Here is a 25,790-nt window from a genome sequence, read left to right as displayed (position 1 = left end):
AATTAATTTTTAAAAAATATCCTGTAGGATCTCTGTCTTTAATGTGCTGTACACTGTTGTTTAATGCTATAACTATCACTCCAACAGTATTTTTTCACTTTGTGTTGCTATGTGAGGGAAAACTGTTGAAATCTTTACTTAATATATACTACACTGATCTTCTGTATATAAAGAGAATTGAAAATGAATCTTGATGTGAATGGAAGGGGAGAGGGAGCGGGAAAGGGGAGGGTTGCGGGTGGGAGGGAAGTTATGGGAGGGAGGAAGCCATTGTAATCCACAAGCTGTACTTTGGAAATTTATATTCATTAAATAAAAGTTTAAAAAAAAATTGACCCCCCCCCCAAAAAAAAGTCATAATGATTAATATAGATGAAGCCTTAAAATTGAGTTATGATCTTATATAAAATACAGTAAAGAAATATCATTTTTCATTATGTCAATTAAAACTTCATAGCTGTAACAGGCAAATTATCAGGAAAATGTAGAACACATTAGTTTCTTTACTAGCTCAAAACAGAAAAGATGAGAGAAATAACTTACTGCAACAATCATAATTGCATTATCCAAAAAGCCAAACCCTATGAAAGGTATCGCATTGTGGATGAATACTGAAAAACATTAAAAACAGAAAAATATATTTAAAGATTTCCATAACTTTACAATGACAAATGCAAATTATATGATTAAAGTCTCCTAAATAAATTTGATAATCATTAAATTCCATTGTCCAATAGATCCCAATGTCTAATAGATCCTTCTACTGCTATGTTTACATGGTAGACGCTATACTGGGAAAATAAAAAATACATAATATGTAAAAAGAACTGTGTTAGGCTTTTCTTACTAGTAATATACATACAGAGAAGTCTTCAAAAGTTTATGGAAAATGTACATTATAAAAAACTATGCATAGATTTCAAAATATTTTTTGCACCAAAAATAATTCATTTGTAATTCCATTTACCATGAACTTTTGAAGTATCCTCATACATACAGTTAATGGCAGGACAAACCAGTAAACATGAGTACTACAGTTTACCTGATTACTACTGACATCAATCTATATCACTTTTATGCCTAAAGATTGAGATCATAAAATTGATCTCTATTAAAAATGATAATAAATGCCTTGAATTAAATTTCAGGGATGCTACTTGATTCCTTACAATAACCAATTTTTAAAGAAATATCTAAAAAGGGTGTACCTCATCGATGTACAATCTTTTTCGCTTCTCACAAGTATCCCTAAATGCTATTGCAAACTATAAATAATATGTGATTCAATAAAATTGTAACTTGGCTTTTTCCTACCAAAGGCACAACTTAACTCAACCATCTGGTAATCTGAGTGACCTGAGATATCAGAAATTTAACTAGAAAGAACTAACACCTATATATTTTTGATATGTTTTTATATTTGCATTTTAGTCTTTATATTTTTATTTTTCTTCAGCACATTGCACAATGCCAAGGGTACAGTAGAAACTCAGTAAATATTGGTTAATTAAATTGAGGACCACTAACCTAGAAAGGAAGAGAATTCCATATTAAGAAAATTGAAGATAGATCGTGAAACAGATTAAAAACTGGAAAAAGGTAAAAAAGACTTCACTCTAATTAATGTATAAATATTGCCAAGATATAATCAACATTAATAACAACTGAGGACTTTTTAAAATAAATATCAAACTCTTAAGTTTTATACTACATCCAAAAATAATCCCTTAAACCAATTGGTTATTATGTGTTCAGTGCTTTTAGAGTCTTTCTTTAAAATACGATCCAGAAGTATTGCTTTAGTGAGTTCTGCACCAACCAAGAAAGGAAAATAGACAATAAATTAAGAAAAAAAAGTATTTCTCCCATAACCACTATCAAAGACTAAGATTAAGAGGAAATACCATATATAATACTATTATGAACAACAGTATAATTATATAAGATAGTACATAGAAAGTCACTTTAGATTTCTTCTTGCTATCAAATAAAAATGTGGAAGGTCAAGAACATTTTAATTATAAAGATTATTTTAAAAGCTATTAAACATGATAAAAATCAAATAGCACATTAATAAAATAGAATTTTTCAGACTCTAACCTTAAGTTTTTTGACTTTTTGCCTCAGTTTCTTAACTATTGAACATTTAAAATTTTAATAATAAGCAGCTTCCAAAACACACACACACACACACACACACATATATATATATATGTTACATATATGACCCAATTTCCAAAACATGATAAATATTTTGCAGGTCAAAAGGGAATACTGTAATGAAATTTCCAAAATCCACTAAATAAAACAATTACAGAGAAAACTACTTAAGTATATCTCTGGAGTTAATCTAACAGTATGTCTAAAATTGGCCAGTTATAAATACCTTAACATTAGGTGTTGAAGCCATAAATTAAGATTACAGTAACTGCTGCCCCTGCAAGAAGGTCCTCAGTAAAATCAGTGTATTGCTACTATAACCACTCTGAACTATGTTACATCTGTGTTTCCACTGAAATAAATGTGTCTTATATATAAAATTTATTTTTAATCCAGTGGAAAAATATAATTTTTCACAAAGTTAAGTAAATATAAACTGCTCACTCCACTGGGAACTTGTGGTATAAACATAAGTAAGACTTGGTTCTCAGTCCTATAAGAGTACAAGTATTGTAACACAGCAAAAAAAAATTACTTTCAATGATAACAACATTATACAGTGCTATGGATATAGATAGTATAAATCTAGGCTGATGAGAATCAAGAAAGATTACCTGGGGAGAAAGTCTTAAATAATTCTAAATTGCTTTTATTAATTTCTAATATAAATTACATTCTATCTATGAGAGAAAAATGAACTCTAATTATATAAATTTTTTCTCCAGTATGTAATGATCTATTAATTTGTGATCTTTGATTTTCTTTGGGAAACACTAGTCTATATAACTCAGTAGTTGTTAGCAAATCACAATTAATATTTAGTTTTAATTTACAACCTCTTAAATTTGCTCCTCCATTGAATAATTCTCTTCTGTCATCATCTTTATAAACCCCCAAACTGTTTTACATTACTTCACAACCAACCAGAAGCATTTTCCCTACCAGAGAACAGTTCTACTTAACTTTGCACCTAGATATTCTAGTTCTGCAGTTACCCACTTTAAATTCAAATACTTCCGTTTTCCTAAGAAGTAAATACATACTTTTTCCTGGGAACTAATATATGTTCTACCATAAGTATTATTCTATTTTTAATTATAATAATATTTTAACAGTATTAGATAATTTTAACAATATCAGTAATTTCATAGTATAAAATCTTAAATCAAGTTTATAAATTTTAAGCTTTGGTATAAGTAGGATTATTTACTCTATCTGTAAATATTTAATTTGCTGGTTCTTTGGTGTTTTCAATGACTGATGCAGTTATTTCAAGTCCAAAAGAGAGATGCACATATATTTAATAATTATAGAGCAATTACCATATCTCAGCTGTCCTGGGGTGGGTGGTTGAGCTTCCAATTTCTCTACATGAGAAAAAAAAGGGGGGTTGTGGGGCAAGAATTAGTTACTATAGCATGATATTTTTTATAACAACGAAGAAAATATCAGCAGATTCACAAAGTGGGAGAATAAAAGTTTATTTAGTAAATTATCTTAGGTTAACAAACCAAAGTAATACATTCAAAAATATTAATTGATACAGATTAAATTACAAGGCTAAAAAACAAAATTGAGCTTTAGTAACAAGCCTACCATGGACCACACAGCCCTGGTTAATCATGTGACTTTTTTTCTTTTCAACTCCTTGCATCTATATAATTGAGCTTGTTTGCATTAATTCTAGTACAAAAAAAAAAAACTTCAGAAATAATACCTACTCTCTTTCAAAAAAGATTTTTATTTACTTGAAAGTCAGAGTTACAGAAAGAAAAGGAGAGACAGAAAGAGTGAGATCTTCCATTCCTTGGTTCACTCCCCAAGTGGCTGTTAACAGTCATGGCTGAGCCAGGCAGAAGCGAGGAGCTTCATCAGGGTGTCTCATGTGGATGGTAGGTGCCCAAGCAGTTGTGCCATCTCCTACTGCTCTTCCCAGACCACGAGCAGGGAGGTGGATCAGAATTGGAGCAGCCCTGATACCAACAGGGCCAATGTTATGGCATAGTTGTTAAAGGTGCCACCAGTAACACCAGCAAACCACATGAATGCCACTTGTGTCCCAGCTGCTCCACTTTCAATCCATCTCCCTGCTAATGGCCTGGGAAAAGCAGCAGGATATAATCCAATATCCGGGCTCCTGTCATCCATGCGGAGGACCTGGATGAAGCTCTTGATTCCTGGCTTCAGCCTGGTCTAGGCCTGGTCATTGTAGCCCTCTAGGGAGTGAACCAGCAGATGGAAGAGCTCTCCATCTCTGCCTGTCTCACCCTCTCTCTTCCTCTGTAACTCTGACTTTCAAGTAAATAAATAAAACTTAAAAAATGATAAACCTAGATGACTAAGAAATATACATATAAATATCATTGAGAGCAGGGAAAAAGGATATTCAAATATACATGGATATCCTTTAAAAAAAGGAAAATATTTTAAAAGCAATGTATTACAACAGTGACTTTATTGGATTATGTTCTGTTTCTTAATTAATCCCAATTTGATAACATACTGAATATTCGATTTTTGAAACTTCTGAAACCTATACTGTATAATGCAGTACTCTATACAACAAAATAACAAAAAACATTAGTGTGTCACTCAAAATCACAATATGCCATTTATAAAATATTCATACACATAAAAGTTTTCCCAAGTATAAATCAAAGTAAGTATCTTTAAAAACTAACAAATATCAGAAGACCTAACCTACCTAGTCTCTCACTAATAACAATTTCACATTCGTGCAAGTACAACAAAAAACTATGGATTAAAAATTAGAGAACTGTATTTCTTTATTCTCAACCACTCCAACAGAATTCATAGATAATACAGAGAAAAACCTATACGGTGGATCATTCTACTCTAAAGATTTAGTACAACTAGATTATCCAAGGAAATGTATTACTAATGGCATATTTATAATTTATGACAAAATAAGAACAAAATATTTAGTTTAAAAAAGAAAAAAGCAAGTAAATCTGTTTATAATCTACATAAAAACAGAATGTGGTCCATACTTATGACTGGTATTTGACTAATAAGGCATATAGTCCATAAAGGTTTTACAATAAGAAATACACTAAAACTTACAGTTTAATCAACTATAGTATTCAGAAAGTTCTAAGAGTAGAAGTTTCAGTTTCCTTTTCCATTTGGAGAAGAGTTAAGAAAAAAAAGACATACTAATTTTGGTAGAATTTCCCATTTGATTAAGATATATTTTCCATTATCTGATTACCGCTGTAATCTACTTTGAAAGCATGCAAGTGATTTTCCAAATTTTTATTTAGGAAGACCGGATACCACTGTAATTCAAAATTTTCTGGTGAAATTATCATGCAAAATTGGTTACATACCAGAACTATTTAGTTGTGTTACTCTCATCATCATCACAGTTCTGACACTATGAGAAGTCCTTGTCAGTTGACTGGAACATGTTGAAATACCTAAAAATTCAACAAGCACGACCTTCCCAATAGAACAAGAGTATAGACAGCCCTTGCTTTAATATCTTCGAATTCCCTGCACACTTAAGCAAAATACTAAAAATATGCTACAATTCCTAAGAAAGGATAAAGGCAAATGGATAACATGTAGTAGTAAAGAGGGGGGGAACCAAAAACTGTAACAGATATTACTAATCTTTATTTCCTACTACATATAAGGGTTAAAAATTAAAAGTAATAAAAAATGTTAGGAGAAAGAAAATAAGATACATCAGGGAGAGAAAGCACTGGTACAGAGATGAAATTGAAATAAAAATACAGATTCTTTCTCCTAGTTCACAAAGAACCCAAGGAGTACAAGAGGAATCACAAAGGTAACATTTCCTAGAAAGTGGAAATTGTATTGGAAATTATCCAGCAAAAAATTTTTAAATCATAAATTGATCATTTTGAGTCTTCCAATTCTATGAATCCCCTTCTTGATTGTATTAACTGAGTCAAAACACACATGAGAAGTAAAAAAAAAAATCAGCTGTACCATTATACAGCAGAATCTGAAAATAAGCTCCAGCAATCTGTACAAGTTTTAAAATGTAACTGCTGTTAACACAACCATCCTGAAAACACAAGCTTCATTTCCCCCACATAAATATTTCTATCTCAGCATTATTTTCTTTTGACATATGGTAAATTATGTATACGTACACTGAACATGTATTCTGTTCTAATGTTTTCTTAAGTAGACCTTGGAGTTAGATAAACCAGTTCCTTCAATTTCTCATGTATGTGTATGTATTATAAAGTACTTCAAAGAAGTTCATGAAAAAATGGAATTAACAGAGTTTATATTGGTGCAAAAAATTTTTGTAACTCATGCATAGTTTCACAATATGCATTTCCACGAACTTTTGGGAAAACGTTCATATATATATATATATATATATATATATATATATATATCACTTTCTCCCTTTCTTTTCTGGGTATTTTTCAGTAATGAGATAACTCTTAAGATTGCATGTTACTACACCACATTTGTTAATATATTTAAACTTATATTCCAGTACAGAATTTTGATAATGACTAAGTAACCACTTGTCAGACTTATTCTCCTACATAGAACAACTATAAACTAAAGACAAAAAATACAATAAGGTAGCAGGTAAAGTCACCTCCTGTGACACTGTCATCCTATATGGGTGCCAGTTCATATCCCTGATGAACTCCACTTCCAGTCCAACTCCCTGCTAATAGCCTGGGAAAAGCAAGAGGGCCCCAGCCACCCGTGTGGGAGACTCAGAAGAAGCTCCTGGTTCCTGGTTATGGAAGATTCTCATTTTGTCTCTCTCTTTCTCTCTCTCTCTCTCTCTCTCTCTCCCCCTGTATCTCTTTCAAATAAGTAAATAATTTTTAAATACAATAAATAAATATAAATAACTGAAAGCACTGGAAAATGACCAAAAACAGGTTGATTAGGAAAGAAATCAACACTCAGAAGAAGGAATGACACCGAGTGAGTAAGTTGCCTGTTTGTCGCAACTGTTAGCATGTGGCAGGTTCTGATCATAACATACAGAGCAACTAAAACTCATAAAAATTCCTCAGACTTTCTCCCTGAAGAAAGAAGAGGACAGAATTCCAAGTAACCAAAGTCACTGAAAAGTGAGGAAGAACCCTGGAAAGGAGGGAAGCAGATAGCGCAAGTCCTGAGTTCTGTGTAAACACTCAGTTCAAATCTATGGCTGACTTGTGACCCAAGAAAGTATGGAACTCCAAAAATCTGGGACCAGGCTTGTGGTGAAGTGGGTAAAGCCACCACTTACAATGCTGGCATTCCATGTGGTGCTGGTTCATGTCCTGACTGCTCCATTTGCAATCCAGCTCCTGGCTAATGTCCTGGGGAAAGCATCAGAAGACGTCCCAGGTGTTTAGGTTCCTACCACCAACAGAAAAAATCCAGATGAAGCTCCTGGCCACTCAATAAAATAAATCTTTAAACTTTAAAACAAAAATGCTGGGGCTGGCGCTGTGATGCAGCGGGTTAACGCCCTGGCCTGAAGCGCCAGCATCCCATATGGGCACCGGTTAGAGACCCAGCTGCTCCACTTCCTATCCTGCTCTCTGCTATGGCCTGGGAAAGCAGTAGAAGATGGCCCAAGTCCTTGGGCCCCAGCACCAGTGTGGGAGACCAGAAGGAGGCTCCTGGTTCCTGGCTTTGGATCAGCGTAGCTCTAGCCGTTGCAGCCAACTGGGGAGTGAACCATCGGAAGGAAGACCTCTCTCTCTCTCTCTCTGTGCCTCTCCTCCCTCTGTGTAAATCTGACTTTCAAATAAATAATCTTAAAAAAAAAAAAAGGCCAGTGCCGCGGCTCAATAGGCTAATCCTCTGCCTTGCGGCGCCAGCACACCAGGTTCTAGTCCCGGTCGGGGCACTGATTCTGTCCCAGTTGCCCCTCTTCCAGGCCAGCTCTCTGCTGTGGCCAGGGAGTGCAGTGGAGGATGGCCCAAGTGCTTGGGCTCTGCACCCCATGGGAGACCAGGAGAAGCACCTGGCTCCTGCCATTGGATCAGCGTGGTGTGCCGGTCGCCGCGCGCTGGCCGCGGCGGCCATTGGAGAGTGAACCAACGGCAAAAAGGAAGACCTTTCTCTCTGTCTCTCTCTCTCACTGTCCACTCTGCCTGTAAAAAAAAAAAAGAAAGAAAGAAAGAAAAAAAGCTAACTAATGACTTAAGGATTTCTAAAAAAATATTCTATTAAGCCAAAACAATGCAGGAAAGAACAGAGGAACAAAAAAACAAGGACAAACAGAAACCAAACAGTAAAACTGTAAACCTACAATCACCCCTATCAGCAATTTCAATGAAACAGAAAAGAAACAATAAAGGAAACAGCAAAGTTAATTCTTTGAAGAAATCAACAAGATTAATACACCCTAGTCACAATGAGAGAGAGAGAGAGAGAATACTAATTATTAATATCAGGAATAAACATGGGAACACAACTAGAGATGCTATAGACATTAAAAAGACTTAAAAATTCTATGAATAATTTTATGTCAAACAATTCAACAACTTACATAAAATGGACAAATTCCTTGAAAAATCTAACTTACCAAAACTACCATAAGATGAAACAAACAATCAAAGAGCTCTAAGAAAACTGAACTTGTTACCAAACACAAATACAAATGGACATAAACCCCCCACAACACACACATACTCTTCCAAGCCCGTGTGTTTTCACTGGTAGATTTTGTCAAAATATTTGAAGAAGAAAAACTTCTTTCTTACACAAATTCATAAGCTGTTCCCAAAAACATGAGGAAATACTTCCCAACTCATCTTTTAGGACAGAATAATACTAAAAACAAAGCTTAATCAAGAAATTACCAAAATAGAAAAAATTACAGACCAATATCCTTCATGAACCAGCACAAAAATCCTTAATTACCAAGTGTTTTGCTTTACTAAAGTGTGCTTATTCATGAAAATGGCAAAAAATACTAACATTCAAACTTCCTAACATTTTCCCATTTCTTATTTTTCACTATCTGAAGAAGCTGCTTTTTAGAGGATCCCATGTTTAGAAAAATATAGTGTAGGGAAATTGTCTTTAAGAATCTGTAATATTTACATATAGGATTTCTTCAGGTTTCACCTTTTAAAGTCTGCTAGTGAGTAATACAATTGTCACAAACTGCTAATTATATTGTATCAATTCAAATGAAAATTATTTGATATGTGGCTCTTTCCCCTATATGTCCTTGAAAATTTAAACACAATTATTATAATATATAGGCAATATTTGGTTTTTTCTTTTTATATATTTTTTATTTATATAAAGGGAATAAATTTCATGTATTCCAGATCCACAGTTTTAAGAATGATACTTCTCACCCTACCATCCCTCCCTCACTACCACTCTCCTTCCCTTCCTATTTTTCTTTTAATTTTTTCAATTACATATTTTCAATTTACTTTATAATCACAAAATTAACCCTCCACTAAGTAAAGAATTCAACAAGCAGTAAGTAGAAAAATCACTGTTCCTCAGGAGTATAGAAAAGCGCTATAAACAATAATCAAATCTCAAAATGTCAATTTCAGTCATATAGCAAACACATAGAGATTCATTACAAATCCTGAAAACTTAAGAAAAATACCCTGCCTGTTTAAATGTAAGATTTTAACAGTTATCTCCAACTGTGCTAGAGATACTTAAGTCTTACAGGACTAAAGATTTCTGTACACCTGACCATGCTTTAAAAGTTCACTGTAGGGGCTGGCACTGTGGCATAGCGAGTAAAGCCACTGCCTGCAATGCTGGCATCCCATATGGGCGCCGGTTTGAGACTCAGCTGCTCCACTTCCTATCCAGCTCTCTGCTATGGCTTGGGAAAGCAGTGGAAGATGGCCAAAAGCCTTGGGCCCCTGCACCAGCATGGGAGACCCGGAAGAAGCTCCTGGCTCCTGGCTCCTGGCTTTGGATCAGCGCAACTCTGGCCATTGCCATTGCCAACTGGGGAGTGAACCAGCGGAAAAAAGACCTCTCTCTCTGCCTCTCCTTCTCTCTGTGTAACTCTGACTTTCAAATAAATAAATAAGTCTTTTACAAAAAAGTTCATTGTAAAAGAAATTCCTGCCCAATTGTTTTCTTATCATTGCTTTAGTTTGTTTATTTGTTTTTTAACCTAAAGAGGCATCTGGTGGGAGAGAAAACTGGTTAACTATAGGCCCTAATACATTGAGCTGCAGTTATAATCAGGTTTTCTCTTTTTTCCTGTATTTGAAGTTAACCAAGAACAATTTTTTGACAGCACGATTAAAAAGTTTTTCCAGGGCCGGTGCTGTGGCATAGCAGGAAAAGCCGCCACCTGCAATGCCAGCATCCCCTATGGGAACCAATTTGAAACCTGGCTGCTCCAATTCCGATCCAGCTCTCTGTTATGGCCTGGGAGAGCAGTGGAAGATGGTCCAAGTCCTTGGGCACCTGCACCCACGTGGGAGACCCGGAAGAAGCTCCTGGCTCCTGGATTTGGATCAGCCCAGCTCTGACTGTCGCAGCCAACTGGGGAGTGAACCAGCAGATGAAAGATCTTTCCCTCTCTGCCTCTCCTCTCTCTGCGTAAATCTTTCAAATAAATCAATCAATTTTAGGCCGGTGCCGTGGCTCACTTGGTTAATCCTCCGCCTGTGGCGCTGAAATCCCATATGGGCGCCAGGCTCTAGTCCCGGTTGCTCCTCTTCCAGTCCAGCTCTCTGCTGTGGCCCGGGAGGGCAGTGGAAGATGGCCCAAGTGCTTGAGCCCTGCACCTGCATGGGAGACCAGAAGAAGCACCTGGATCCTGGCTTCAGATCAGCATAGCGCTGGCCGTGGTGGCCATTTGGGGGGTGATCCAATGGAAGGAAGACCTTTCTCTCTGTCTCTCTCTCACTGTCTAACTCTGTCAAATTAAAAAAAAAAAAAAATCAAAAAAAAAAAAAAAGAAGTTTTTCCAACAACATATTCTTGGGGCAGTAATCCTACTACAATAATGACCAAATGACTTCTAACCATATAAGAACAAATACTGGGGCCAGCTCCATGGCTCACTTGGTTACTCCTCCACCTGTGGCACCAGCATCCCATATGGGTGTTGGGTTCTAGTCCCCGCTGCTCCTCTTCCAGTCCAGCTCTCTGCTGTGGCCCGGGAGGGCAGTGGAGGATGGCCCAAGTGCTTGGGCACCTGCACCCGCATGGGAGACCAGGAAGAAGCACTTGGCTCCTGGCTTTGGATCAGCACAGTGCTGGCCGTAGCAGCCATTTGGGGAGTGAACCAAGGGAAGGAAGACCTTTCTCTCTTTCTCTCTCACCATCTATAACTACCTGTCAAAAAAAAAAAAAAAAAAAGAACAAATACTGCTTTTTTTAAATCATTTTTTATTTTCATCTGCTTGAAAGTGGGGAACAGGGGAGGGGGTAAGCAAGTGACTGCAGTATCTTACATCACTCTTCAAATGCCTGCAACAGCCAGGGCTGGCCCAGGCCAAAGCAGGGAATTTGGAAGATCATCAAGTCTCCTTCATGGGTCACAAGGCCCAAGCACATGGGTCATCATTGGCTGTTTCCCAAGATGCATCAGCAGGAAACTTGAAGAGTACTGGGACTCAAACAGGCACCCCAATATGGGATGTGGGCATCTTAAAGTGGCAGCTTAACCTGCTGTGCCACACATCTGTCTCTTCTCATTTGAAAGCTCAGATGGGAGCCCAGCATTGTGGCCAAGCAGGTAAAGACTCCACTTGAGATGCTGGCATCCCCTGTGGGTGCTGGTTCGTGTCCCAGTTGTTCCACATTAATCCAGCTCCCTACCTACATGCCTGGGAACACAGCAAATGTTCAAGTACTTGGGCCCCTCCCATCCATGTAGGAGATCCCGATGGAGTTCCAGGCTCCTGGTTTCAGCCTGACCCTGCCCCAGATACAGGGGAAGGAAAGCAGCAGATGGAAGAGCTTTTTATCTCTTTCTGTGCATCACTCTGCCTTTCAAATAATCAAAATATCTTAAAAAAAAAAAAAAGACTCCTTGGGGCTGGTGCTGTGACAGAGTAGGTTAAGCCTCTGCCTGTGCTGCCAGCATCCCTTATGGGTACTGGTTCATGTCCTGACTACTCCTCTTCCCATACAGCTCTCTGCTTAAGGCCTGGAAAAGCAGTGGAAGATGACCCAAGTGCTTGGGCCCCTATGCCCATATGGGAGACCCAGAAGAAGCTCCTGGCTTCGGATTGGCCTAGCTCTGGACGTTATGGCCATTTGGAAGTAAATCAGCAGATGGAAGACGTTTCTCTCCGCCGCTCCCTCTTTCTCTCTCTGTAACTCTGCCTCAGGAAGGCAGGAAGGCAGGGAGGGAAAGAGAGAAAGAGAGAAAGAGGGAAAGAGAGAAAGAGAGAGAGAGAGGAAGGAAGGAAGTTCCTTTTCTTTAAATTATATTCCCCATTGAACCTCCTCAATAGCAAGTTCTTGTCTCTGTTACTTTCCAGAGAGCATTATTTACAACACCACCAGCCAGCCCAGAGGGCCCTAGTGATCCCCATCCTGTGTAGCAGTCTCCTGTACTGTACTATGGTAAAAGGGATGGACTATCAATCGCATCTAAGACTGGGTTAATAAAAAACTATGGGGCCAGCATTGTGGCATAGCAGGTAAAGCCACTGCCTGCAATGCCAGCATCCCATATGGATACTGGTCTGAGACCTGGCTGCTCTACTTTCCATCCATCTCCCAGCCAATGGCCTGGAAAAAGCAGCAGAATATTGCCCGAGTGTTTGGGCCCCTGCCACCCATGTGGGAGATCTCGAAGTAGCTCCTGGCACTTGGCTTCCACCTGGCCCAGCCCATCTGAGGTGTAAATCAGCAGATAGAATATTCTCTCTCTCTCTCTCTCTCTCTCTCTCTCTCCGTGTGTGTGTGTGTGTGTAGCTCTTTCAAATAAATGAATAATTTTTTTAAAAAAATCTGGGATTATGATTTGCAGTGAGCATTTTAAGAGCAGTCTAGTGAAGCAGTAATTAAAAATCTTAACACCCATCATTACTACACTATTTTGTGAGGAAAACAAAATATACTAATAGCTTAGCTGAGAAAACTAAACAATAGAATTGAAAGTTAAAGAAACTCACCAGATTTTAATGAATTTACCACTGACTGATTTGCCTATAAGAGTCTTGTCTATAACAAGAATCTACTTGCCAGCAGCCAACACAATGTTCATGTCCAGAGGAATGAACTTCTGACAATGGAGATGGCACTTCTCAAAAAACTGCCACATACCACTGAGACTTCACTTTCCCCTTTAGGAGGAACCTGCCCAACCCTCTTAATCCCCTGCCGAAACAGTGCAGAATTGTTATGTTTTAATATAACTAACCTTCCACACACACAAGCATACCACTGTGTCTAGTCATTAAGGAAACACAGGTTGTGGTCTGTGCTATAACTGACTCTGACCTGTGGTCACTCAACTTCTATAGAACCATTTCCTTTACGGTGAGGTAACATTTATCTCAGTTTTATAAATTGGCAACACTTATCTGTTATCAGTTCTATAAAATTGCAAGATATATTACACTTTACTTTCACTGTTATTCATGATATCTGCGATATCGCATTTCCAAATACTACTATTGTCCCAATCAGTATGCATTACTGAATCTACAAGATGCAGTAAGGACCAAGAAAGGGGTGCAAGATCAACAAAAGATAAGGAAAGTTGAGAATAAAACCCAGGTCTCTTGATTCTTATGTCAGCTATGACTTTCACTACAACACATTTTTCCTTAGTGAAGGCAGTTTTGTTTATGAAACTACCAAATCCTTAACTCTAGTTGAGTAAGTTTCCAGAAAGCAGATTCCCAAATAATTTATTCAAAAAAGAAAGATTATGTGTTTTGCTATTTTCAAAAACTAATAAATTCCGGTAAGTATGTATTCACAGCAAAGTTTTTAGTAAAATAAATAACACAAAAAATAAACATGGTAATATTATTACCATGTTATTAAAATATAAAAGACTGCCACCTCTGATAATGTCAACTGGAGAACAGAGAAAGTAATATTTGCTTATCTCTTATTTTGCATCACCAAATTTATCTTTCATAACAAAAGTCATTCATTTTGAATTTGAGCTCCTTTTTCTATTAACATGGGGAGATAAAACTAAAACTCTGAGGATTTCACAAACTATAGAGCAGACTTAAATACTCATGAATTTGAATGAATTATCTACTTTTTATTTTTAAAGACTCATTTTATTTTTATTTGAAAGGCAGAGTTACAGAGAGAGGGAGAAATAGACATCTTCCATCAACTGGTTTACTTCCCAAATGGGAACAACAGCCAGGGCTGGGCAAGGCCAAAGTCACGAGCCAGGAGCTTTAGCAGGGTCTTCCACATAGGTGCAGGGGCCCAAGGACGTGGGCCGTCTTGGGCGCAGCTCCAGCTGTTGCGGCCAACTAGAGAGTGAACCAGCTGATGGAAGACACCTCTCTCTCTCTCTCTCTCTTTTTTTTTTTTTTTTTTTGACAGGCAGAGTGGATAGTGAGAGGGAGAGACAGAAAGAAAGGTCTTCCTTTTTGCCGTTGGTTCACCCTCCAATGGCCGCTGCGGCCGGCGCATCTCACTGATCCAAAGCCAGGAGCCAGGTGCTTCTCCTGGTCTCCAATGGGGTGCAGGGCCCAAGCACTTGGGCCATCCTCCACTGCCTTCCCAGGCCATAACAGAGAGCTGGCCTGGAAGAGGGGCAACTGGGATAGAATCCAGCGCCCCAACCGGGACTAGAACCCGGTGTGCCGGCGCCGCAAGGCGGAGGATTAGCCTATTAAGCCACGGCGCCGGCCGACACCTCTCTCTCTCTCTGACTCTCCTTCTCTCTGTGTAATTCTGACTTTCCAATAAATAAATAAATCTTTAAAAAAAAAAAAAGTCAACAGGAATAGGAAGGAGAGGAGGAAAAAGGGTGGGAGTGGGGGGCAGGTACAGTGGGATGAATCACTATGTTCTTAAAGTTGTATTTGTGAAATGTATGAAGTTTGTATTCCTTAAGTAAAAGGTTTCTTTGGGGGAAAAAAGTCATAAATATCTGTTTTGACTCCTTTTTAGTCAAAATCAATTGCTGCAAACATACTAAATAGCCATATTTTATATATGCTTACATATAATTTAAATGTAAATGCATATTCATACTTAACATGTTAAAAGGATGAGGATATTGAGGTTAAGTTTTTAATATAAGGAGAATTTTTAAGGTAAGCTAGAAAATAACATTAAAGCACAGGTTGAGAATCCTTTATCCAAAAGTGTTCCAGGTTCAGAGCCTTTTAGTTTTGGAATATATACACAGACTTTACTGGCTGAGCATCCCCAATCCATAAATCCAATATCCAAATTACTCCAAAATCCTGAATTTTTTTTGTCAGGGCTCAACAAACTTCAGATTTCAAAGGATTTGGGGTTTCAGATTTTCATATTAAGAGTACTCAAATTGGGGCCGGCGCTGTGGTATAGGGGGTAAAGCTGCTGCCTACAGAGCCGGCATTCCGTATGTGTGCCAGTTCCAGTCCCGGCTGCTCCACTTCCTATCCAGCTCTCTGCTATGGCCCCTGTACCGGAGCTGGAGACCTGGAAGAAGCTCCTGGCTTAGGACTGGCACAGCTCCAGCTGTTGCAGCCATCTGGGGGAGTGAACCAGCTGATGTAAGACCGACCCCTCTCTCTGCCTCTGCCTCTCTTTAACTCTGCCTTACAAATGAATAAATAAACCTTAAAAAAAAAAAAAGAGTACATAAACTGTACTAAATTCCTTCGGATTACTGAAAGGAATAGTTTATACTCTTCAACCATTAAGATTGCAAATACTGGGTAAAGCCACAGCCTGTCATGCCAGAATCCCATATGGGTACCACTGCTCCACTTCCAATCCAGCTCTCTGCTATCACCTGAGAAACCAGTAGAAGATGGCCCAAGACCTTGGGCCCCTGCACCCGTGTAGGAGACCTGGAAGAAGCTCTTGGCTTCAGATCGGCACTGATCCAGCCATTGCAGCCAATTGGGAGTGAACCCGCGGATGGAAGACCTCTCTCTCTCTCTGCCTCTCCTTCTCTCTCTGTGTAACTGACTTTCAAATATAAATAAATAAGTCTTTAAAATCTTTTTTAAAAAGGATTGCAAATACTTATAATAGAAAGTAAATGAGATTTAGAAGCAAGAAAATTAAAATCACCCATAGTTTATCAGAAACAAATATTTTGATGTATTATTCTCTGACCTTTCATCTATAGAAATGTATAGACAAAACTGTATTCTGCCTTTTCCACAGAGCATTGTTTCAACATTTTCCCACATCTTTGAACTTTTTGAGAAAACAATTTTATCAGTAGATTTCATTTCACCATGTGTAGTACTTAACCAACTCTTATTAACAGATATTCAAATTACTGTTTCATATTTATAAATAATACTAATTTGTCCCTATTTTTTTTTCCTCTGAGAGGTCTTTGAGTAGATTCCTGTAAGTGGCATTACTGAAACAAACAAAAAACACATACTTAAGGATTTTTTTTTTTAATTCTGCAAAATTTCTCAGCAAAAGGATGCCAAATTATTCTACTTTTTTAAAGTGTTCCATTAAATAACAACTATTTTCATGTTTTTATAACATAGGTGAAATGTCATTGAAATAAACTTTGAAAGAAATTTCCAGGCCCCAATTGCCAGCTTATTTTAATTAACAACATTCCAATATAAAACATAGGTAGGACAGGAGTGAGAAGTTTATTGTAGGATTTGACCTGTATATCTCTTCTTTACTACATTTTCCTTTAAAAGTAACTTTTCTATTAAATAACAACTTCAGTTGAATAATAACAAGTTTCTAGAATTTTTTAAGGATAAGCTATGCCAGATACACTTCTTTTTAAATAAGTTATTCTACAAAGAGATACATATAATTTAAATTGAAATTCAGAAGAGGTGGTAGAAGAAATGTAGGCGGGACATCTATAGGTTCTGTATTTTAGTCTCCACTATAACATTACAAAGCATGTGCACAGCATTGGTGGTACTGAAAGACAGAACTAAGTCCCATGGCATAGAGTGAATTCTATTAAATTATTTCATAGAAATTATAATCTTTCAAATTCACTGCAGAACATTCCATCAAATTTAACTATACAAGGTGTAAATCCAAACTTGATGAAAATCTAAAACTCAAAAATAAGGGTCTTATCTGCTGTATATTTTTCATTATTCTTTCATGACAATGACAATTCTAAATATAACTTTTATCACTCTATTACTATGGATATAAACATCTATATACAATCACAAATCAAGTGGAAAGTTCAAAATCATTCACAATGAACTTATTAAGAATAGAGATAAACAACTTCATCTAGAGATGACAGAAAAGAGGTATAGTTAAATGTACATACCATTCCTTTATTAGAAATAACATGACACTTTTAAATTATCTAGTTTCTGACCTTTTGGCCACTTGGTATTTACTCAACACCAATTCACCATCCTATCCAAGAAAGCACAAAGAAGTAGATTTAGCAGCACAAACCACAGCCTAGACTAATGAGAAATTTATGAAAAGTACAGAGACAGGGCCTGTGCTGTGGCATGGTAAATTAAGGCTCTGCCTGTGGCGCTGGCATCTCATATGGGTGCAGTTAATGTCCCGACTGCTCCACTTCCGATCCAGCTCTTTACTAATGGCCTGCGTAAGCAGCGAAGGATGGCTCAAGTGCTTGGACTCCTGCACGCACATGGGAGACCCAGGAGAAGCTCCTGGCTCCTATCTTTATATCAGCCTACTGCTAGCTGTTGTAGCCATTTGGTGAGTGAACCAGAGAATGGAAGACCTTTCTCTCTGTCTCTCCCTCTGCCTGCACCCCCCTGCCCATTATTCTGTTTCTCAAATAGATAAATAATTTTTTTTTAAAGTACAAAGATAAAACTAGTGCGTTCAAGCAACAATTTGGGGACTAAGGGTCTTAGTTACCTACATTTCTGAGTGTTATGAATAATTGCTTAGTCTTTTAATAAAATCAAAAGTGCCAATGAGTAAAGTAAAATTTATAATGCATAACATTAAGGAATACAACTTAAAATGCAAACCATGCCGCATTTAAAAAATTTAAGCAAGCGATAGCAAGTGCCTCAAAGTCCAACATGCACCAAAAGGTGTTTGCGAAGCCACACAGCAGTATTTTTTAAAAGAAACAAATTAGCAGGGTAAAATAATAGTCTTATAAAAACTGATAATAAAAACTGAAAAATAAATGCTTTTTAGAAACAGCAAAGAACTTAATTTTTTAATTTATATTTTAATTAACAGTTATTTTAATATAAAGACTTTAATTGTAAAAGGGCTTTTTTTAAAAAAATACTTTAGGTAAAACCCATAAATATCTGTGTGTGAGGTTATGATTTTATTTAGCATTTAAATGTATTATTGTAACATGTGGGAAAGAAATTTCTACATAGATTTGATAAGAACTAATAGTGTAGCTTCATTAACGTTCTAGGGAACTTATGCAACCTGGGTTTTGCTGTAAGCTACACTGGTAACTGATGAATCCCTGGGCTGGTACAGGCCAGTAGCCTAACAACTGAGAACAGAGCTGGCCAGCAGAAATGATGAGGAAAACTCTAGTGTTCAATTATCATCCATATTAATGCACTTACCCATTGTTTCTCTGGCTTAAGTAATAGGAAATACTAAAGGAAATTAATTTGATCGTATCTTTCATCTTATGGTGTGGATTTGTTTTTCTGTTTGTTTTTGTGTTTTTGGCTGTGGGGGGATAGTTGTGCTTTACATGTCTAATTTGTGTACTTGGTACAATTATATATACTACTTAACACAACGATTCCATCCCTTTCCTCTCTTTATGCCTATGTAATATAGACATGAAAATAATTACTATATATAATGATATTCCTTAAGTTAAGGTTAAGATATTAAAACAGCATTATAATTTTTTAAAAATGGTCAGATTTTATCACTTTTATTAGACATCTAGTACTATAACATTCTCAGTTTAAAAGATCATACAACTGGGGCTGGCACTGTAGCATAGCGGGTAAAGCTGCTGCCTGCCATGCCGGCATCTCATATGGGCTCCAGTTCCAATCCCAGCTGCTCCACTTCCAATCCAGCTCTCTGCTATGAACTGGGAAAGCAGTAGAAGATGGCCCAAGTCCTTGGGCCTCTGCACCCACATGGGAGATCCAGAAGAAGCTCCTGGCTCCTGGCTTCAGATTGACACAGTTCCAGTCGTTGTGGTCATCTGGGGAGTAAACCAGCGGATGGAAGACACTCTCTCTCTCTCTTTTTTTTTTTTTTTTTTTTGACAGGCAGAGTTAGTGAGAAAGAGAGAGAGACAGAGAGAAAGGTTTCCTTTTTCCATTGGTTCACCCTCCAATGGCCGCTGCGGCCGGCACATCTCGCTGATCCGAAGCCAGGAGCCAGGTGCTTCTCCAGGTCTCCCATGCGGGTGCAGGGCCCAAGCACTTGGGCTATCCTCCACTGCCTTCCCAGGCTATAACAGAGAGCTGGCCTGGAAGAGGGGCAACCAGGATAGAATCCGGCGCCCCAACCGGGACTAGAACCCGGTATGCTGGCGCTGCAAGGCGGAGGATTAGCCTGTTAAGCCATGGTGCCAGCTGATTTTGCCTTTTCTTAAGGTCATAAATTTAATCCTTCAGTTAATTAAGCATGCAATTATTACTCCATAATATCCACAAAGTCTAGAATTATATAATAAACACTCTGTAAAGAGTTAAAAATGCAAATGCAAATAATATTGTAAAAAGCATTCCAACTCAAGCAGTAAATTCTGTCAAACAGATGCTTGGCCACTGACAATCAACACCTTAAGATTATACTATACCAAAACTATCAGGGGTCTCTGCTGATAATTCTTCTGCATGTTTCACAATAGCAATCTCAGGTTTGGGATATCTGCATGCTAAAAAATATTTTAAAAGTAAAATATGTATAAATAAATGCATAGGTGAAGTTTTGAAATACCACCTGTTCCTAAGATAGGCAGTCCTTTGCTTTGCACAGTAGTGTGGGGCTGTAAAACTAACAAGGCAAGCTTAACTGCACAAAGTCATTTCTCCCAGTGGGAGAAAATGACAATTGTTCTATGACCTTTAAAAATTGTTTGTCAAAACACTAAAAGTCTTACTAGCATATATAAATGTAAAGGGAAATTCTGAAAACAGTGAAACCAATGTTAACTTAGTATGCTGTAATTTTAAACAGAAACATTGATAAAGTGCTTTATTTCCTTTAAGAATCTTAACAAAAGTAGTTTTAAAAGTGCTAGTCCTCTTCTCTAACTTCTCAGCTTCACACTTAAAATACGGAGCAAGCACCTTTCCTATCCTTGGTAATTGGCAGATTCTTTTGTAAGTCTGGATTACCATATAACATTTCATTCTTTGCATTTTCAATGTTACAAAATATCTAAGAGTTCCTTTAATAAGGAGAGGGTTTTTTGTTTTTTGTGTTTTTTTTTTTTTTTTTTGCCAGGGTCACTTCTTCTGGAATATCATCTTTTCATCACAACTGCTCACTTTCCTTGTTTATGTCCACAAGCTCACCTTCCCTGAGCACCTCTCTCTGCATATATGGAGTCTTAAATGGTAGCAATTCAACAGCAGTGTCAAACATTCCCACAGTCAAATATTTCTTCTGTATTCCATTTACACTTGATTGGAATTCACTATAGTATTACCACTTTTCATCTTTTTTTTGGGGGGTCAGTTCTCTTGCTTACCCATTTTTGTAAGAAGCCACATAGGTTTATCACTAAGAGACAGGGACTAAACTCAACTACAGGGGCCGGTGCTGTGGCGTAGCGGATAAAGCTGCCGCCTGCAGTGCCAGCATCCTATATGGGCGCCAGTTCAAGACCCATCTGCTCCACTTCTGATCCAATTCTCTGCTATGGCCTGGGAAAGCAGCAGATGATGGCCGAAAGCCTTGGGCCCCTGCACTCATGTGGGAGACCCAGAAGAAGCTCCTGGCTCCTGGCTTCAGATCAGCACAGCTCTGACCATTGCAGTCAACTGGGGAGTCAACCAGAGGATGGAAGATTCTCTCTCTCTCTCTCTCTCTCTCTCTCTCTCTCTCTCTCCTCCCTACCACCTCTCCTCTCTCTGTGTAACTCTTTCAAGTAAATAAATAAATAAATCTTTAAAAAAAAAAAAACTTACACACTTCCTGTCTGTGTGTAAACTGAACAACAGTAACCAATTATTAACAGACTATAAAACAAGTGATATGATTGGTCACGATCATGATGCACATCTGCTCTTACATAAGGATTTATGGACTGTGAGGCTAGTAGCAAAACAAAATCTATACTTTGTGCAATTACTCAAATATACTGTGGTAAATGAAATTTGAACTGTGTTGTTGGGAACAGGTGTCATTTAAATAAAATAATTCTACAACTCATACATTTGGGAACCAAGGAAAGCGGAGACTACTTATAATACCAAAAATAATGAATCATTTTAGTGAAATGTGCATATATTCAGAAAAATAGAGCATTAGAATTTGACATATATTATTTTTCCACAGATGCAAATTAATGGAAAATAAAGGGAATATGACTCTTTTCCTTAGACATTAAATTTTTCCACTTAAATTACTTAAGTTTTACCATCATTCAAAAATCAGCCAAAGGTTCGTTAATCTATGATGAATTCAGTAATTAAATCTTATGTTTAAAAATAGGGGCCGCGCTGTGGCACAGCATGTTAATCCTCCGCCTGCGGCGCTGGCATACCATGTGGGCACCGGTTCTAGTTCCAGCTGCTCCTCTTCCAATCCAGCTCTCTGCTATGGACTAGGATAGCAATAGAGGACAGCCCAAGTGCTTGGGCCTCTGCACCCACGTGGGAGACCGACTAGGAAGAAGCACCTGCCTCCTGGCTTCAGACTGGCGCAGCTTTGGCCATTGCGGCCATTTGGGGAATGAACCATTAAAGGAAGACCTTTCTCTCTGTCTCTCCCTCTCATTGTCTATAACTCTACCTCTCAAACAATTTTAATTTTTTTTTAATTCAAGTCTTGTTTCAGAGACTGCTTCTCAAGGAGCTGAGCCTGTGACAGGGATAATAGGGTATCATCAGAAACGTATTCTCTAATGATTCAGGAGATTAAAAAACTCACTAATGTACCACAAACTTTTCTTTAAATTTGAGATTGTCTCAAAATTTTAAAACTAATAAAAATTAAGTGGAAAAAGCACAGGAAAAGAACAGCATGAAGAAAAGCAGATGATTAGGGGCATGGTCATGGAAGAAATGAGACTAAGCAGTGGACAGTATAGTCTAGGTAATAACAGGAAGTAAAAAGAAGAAGGGCAAAAAAAAGAACAAAGTCATGCATTGCTGAACAATGGGGATACATCCTGAGAAAAGCATCTTTAGGTGGTTTTGTCATTCTGAGAACATCATGAAATACACTCAACACAAACTAAATCAAGTATGGCATCCCTAGGCAACATAGTCTGATGGAACTACCATTATGGGGTCTGTTGTTGATTAAAACCTCTAGTGTTTTTAAGAAGCCCCTTTGAGTAGGAAAAAAACTCTAAGACAATGTTTTTTCCTAGACAATTTCCTATAAGATTCTGCTAGTTCACAAAATGTACCAGATCTCACATTATCACTATCACATGTACTTCGCCTGTTTCTTTTCACAACTCAAGAATTACTGAGTTTATTCCTGTTACTTCAACTCTTTCCCATTTAAAAAAAAAAAAAAAAAAAAAACCTTCTATAAACCTGCTACTCAAAATATGGTCCCTGAGGTGGCAGCCTTGTGGTGCAGCAGTGCCCACAACACAGGCATCCCATATCAGAGTGCCAGATCTCAACCACTCTGATTCCAATCTAGCTCCCTGCTAACACACCTGGGAAAGCAGCGGACCCTGACACCCACATGGGAAACGTGCATGGAGTTTCAAGCTCCTGGCTTTGGCCTGGCCCAGCCCCAGCCCCAGCCCCAACCTTTGCAGCCATCTGGGAAGTGATTCAGCAGATGGAAAATCTCTTCTTACTTCTTTCCCTCTCCCTCTCTCTCTGTCACTCTGCCATTCAAGTAAATAAAATAAATCTTTAAAAAAATATATCTCTGGTCCTATAGTATTGAAATTCCTGGAAACATGTTGAAAGTATAAATTCAGGCCCTACCTCTAACCTAGGAAAGCAGAATTTGCATTTTGATAAACTGTTGGATCATGTATATACATTAAATTCTGCAAAGCACAGTTCTATTTCCCACTGAGGAATATAGATAGATACAAGGAACTTTTCCCATCCTTGAATAAACAAAGTCAAAAAAATTCAACTTCATGACTTACTTCAAATTCATAAGACAAAGTCACAGAGCAAACAAATGGCCCTAAATCAAAAAGTGAACGCCCAGGGAAAGCAGGGGACACAGGATGAAGCCACAGGAATACGCATAAACCAGGGGAGTCTGCACCTTCTTGCAGGTTCTTTCTCCACAAATCACAAGACACACACACAAAAAGATGAAGGAGCCCTAAGAAAGTATCCATTGTGGTGGAGACCTGGAGGAGGGAAACAGCAATCACACAGGGAGGACTTGAAACTACCTGAGTTCTTTTCCCAATCTCTCTTACAAGACACGGCCTCGATTTGTGAGAAGAAAGGCAAAAGTACTGTTACTAAGGCAAGTGGGTGACCAACCATAAAGTTTGCCAGGACCATTTCAGTGTTAGCACTGGAGATCAACATCCCAGGAAACCTCTCCCTGTGATACAAAAAGTTCCTTTACAAGTGGTGGGTGCAGAAGGTCAAAGGACAAGTATAAAACCCACACAATGTCCTCCAAATAGGGGCTGAAATCAATACTGATTTAGTATTAAATGGATCTGGCACAAATTATCTCCCTTCCTTGGATGGTCTCACTGACTTTTCTTTGAACACTCGTGTTGGCAACAATGACTTGCAGGTCACAGCACAGATCACTCGCTGATAAAGCAGTTCCAGTGATATCACTTAAGTGTACAACTTAAGTGCATTATAGTTACAAACAGTAACAATCCATCTCTGACTTTCGTTATGGACTAACTTGTTTTGTATTAAGATAGTATTACTCATGGGCATTGTCTGCCTCAACATAAACTACTACAGAACATGCCTGTGACTACAGACTTCTAGTTTAGGCCACTGAAGATTAGAGATGGGACTTGAGCATCCCCTTGACTTGCATCCTCTGGTCTGCTTTAACAAAAACCAGGAGGAAAAGAAAGCTAGGCATCAGAAGCAATGGGTGGCAGGCCTATTAATGGCTGTTCTGTACAGTGATCTGCCCTCAAGGAGACCCAACAGGCCAGTCCACTGCAGTGGCTTTCAATGTGGTAAGCCTGGGCTTCAGCAGAAGTCATCTTGTAATGAGCCCTGGCAACTCTGCCAGCCAAGAGTTGAGTCACTGGAAATGGACCTGCCCTGGAGTCGAAGGATGCCCAGGTCAGAGCCACATATCTTATTGGCTCTAAGCTGAAAAGCCCTTCACTCAGCCCAACTTCCAAAGTGACCACTGCAGCTCAGGGGACGGCCAAGTAGGGTCAGCAACATTGCAGGCAGAACTGTAAATTTCCTGTTAGAGATGCCACCTGCCTTTACCTGGCCAGCTCTCCTTCCAGGCCAGCTAGGTAATGGAAGTCAACAGGGTGCCTTCCCAAGGAGGTTCACACCTCCCTTAGGATGTACCCTGTGAAGAGATAGAGTCTGGGCCTCATAATTTACAAGGCTTTAAAGCCCACCTGATTATTATCGAGCCCCTCTGTCAGGTTCTATTTGCCTCTCAATCAGAAAACTTAGTTGTAGCTTAGATAGCATCTTTCTTAGGTTCTCTAATAACAACTCTGTCCTATCTAGCCCACTTGGGCCTCATTCCTTTGTAATCATAACCTCTACTATCAATGGCTCTACTCCCAACCTGTGTGTACTGATGGTCCTCTCCCCCACTTAATGTTGTATGATTGTTCAGAATTTCTCTACAGACAACCCCTCTACCCACAAAAGATGAGTGGCTTTTTTCCCAGTCTTGGCAGGAATCAGCTTAAAGCACATCCATCAGACTGTCCCCATAAGGGTCCAGAGACAACCCCCCCCCCCCCCATTTCCTCCATGAAATCCTCTCATTACCTGGTTAATGTTACTCTTACGATCATTGGTTACTAGTCTCACCCTGTCTTTTATACTACAGTGTCTGTTTAAGTGTTTACAGCAGGTGATAATGGAACGAACAAAGGCCTTCAACAACCAGGCAGTCCAACAAGTGCTGCTACAAGGATTTACTCGGCTCCCTACCCAGGAGACAGCGACTTGAGACATCATCCCATGCCAGTGAAGAGTACCTCGTCGCCCCGTGTCAGCAGGAAGTAGCTCTAAAGACAGATCATCGTCCCTCTACCCCTCCTGGACTTTTGGGACTAATGTAATCCCATACAACTCCTGCTTTATAAAAAACAAAAGGGGGGTTAAAAAAAAAAAAAAAAAAACAACCCTGGTGTTAAATTGGAAATGGCATAGAAAATTAATTAATTTTTAAAAAAAATATTATGTAGGATCTCTGTCTTTAATGTGCTG

The 25,790-nt window shown here is 38.3% G+C and overlaps 1 protein-coding gene across 3 annotated transcripts in view; it reads right to left on the bottom strand.

Annotated features, from left to right (window-relative positions):
- Positions 1–25,790, bottom strand: part of TMEM65 (transmembrane protein 65) — a 139,103-nt gene that overhangs the window by 89,728 nt on the left and 23,585 nt on the right. For 2 of the 3 annotated variants that reach the window (XM_062188017.1, XM_062188018.1), the window contains exons 2-4: positions 5,511–5,600; positions 3,483–3,527; positions 544–611 (exon numbers count right to left, since the gene is read on the bottom strand). In XM_062188017.1, the coding sequence (XP_062044001.1) occupies positions 544–611; positions 3,483–3,527; positions 5,511–5,600 (203 nt within the window). The remainder of the gene's footprint in view (positions 1–543; positions 612–3,482; positions 3,528–5,510; positions 5,601–25,790) is intronic. The other variant, XM_062188019.1, reaches the window with a different exon arrangement.

This window comes from Lepus europaeus, chromosome 4, assembly GCF_033115175.1.
Source record: "Lepus europaeus isolate LE1 chromosome 4, mLepTim1.pri, whole genome shotgun sequence".
NCBI classification, from domain to species: domain Eukaryota; kingdom Metazoa; phylum Chordata; class Mammalia; order Lagomorpha; family Leporidae; genus Lepus; species Lepus europaeus.
Note: the sequence above shows the minus strand (reverse complement) of the source record. Positions and strands in the feature narration are given on the sequence as shown.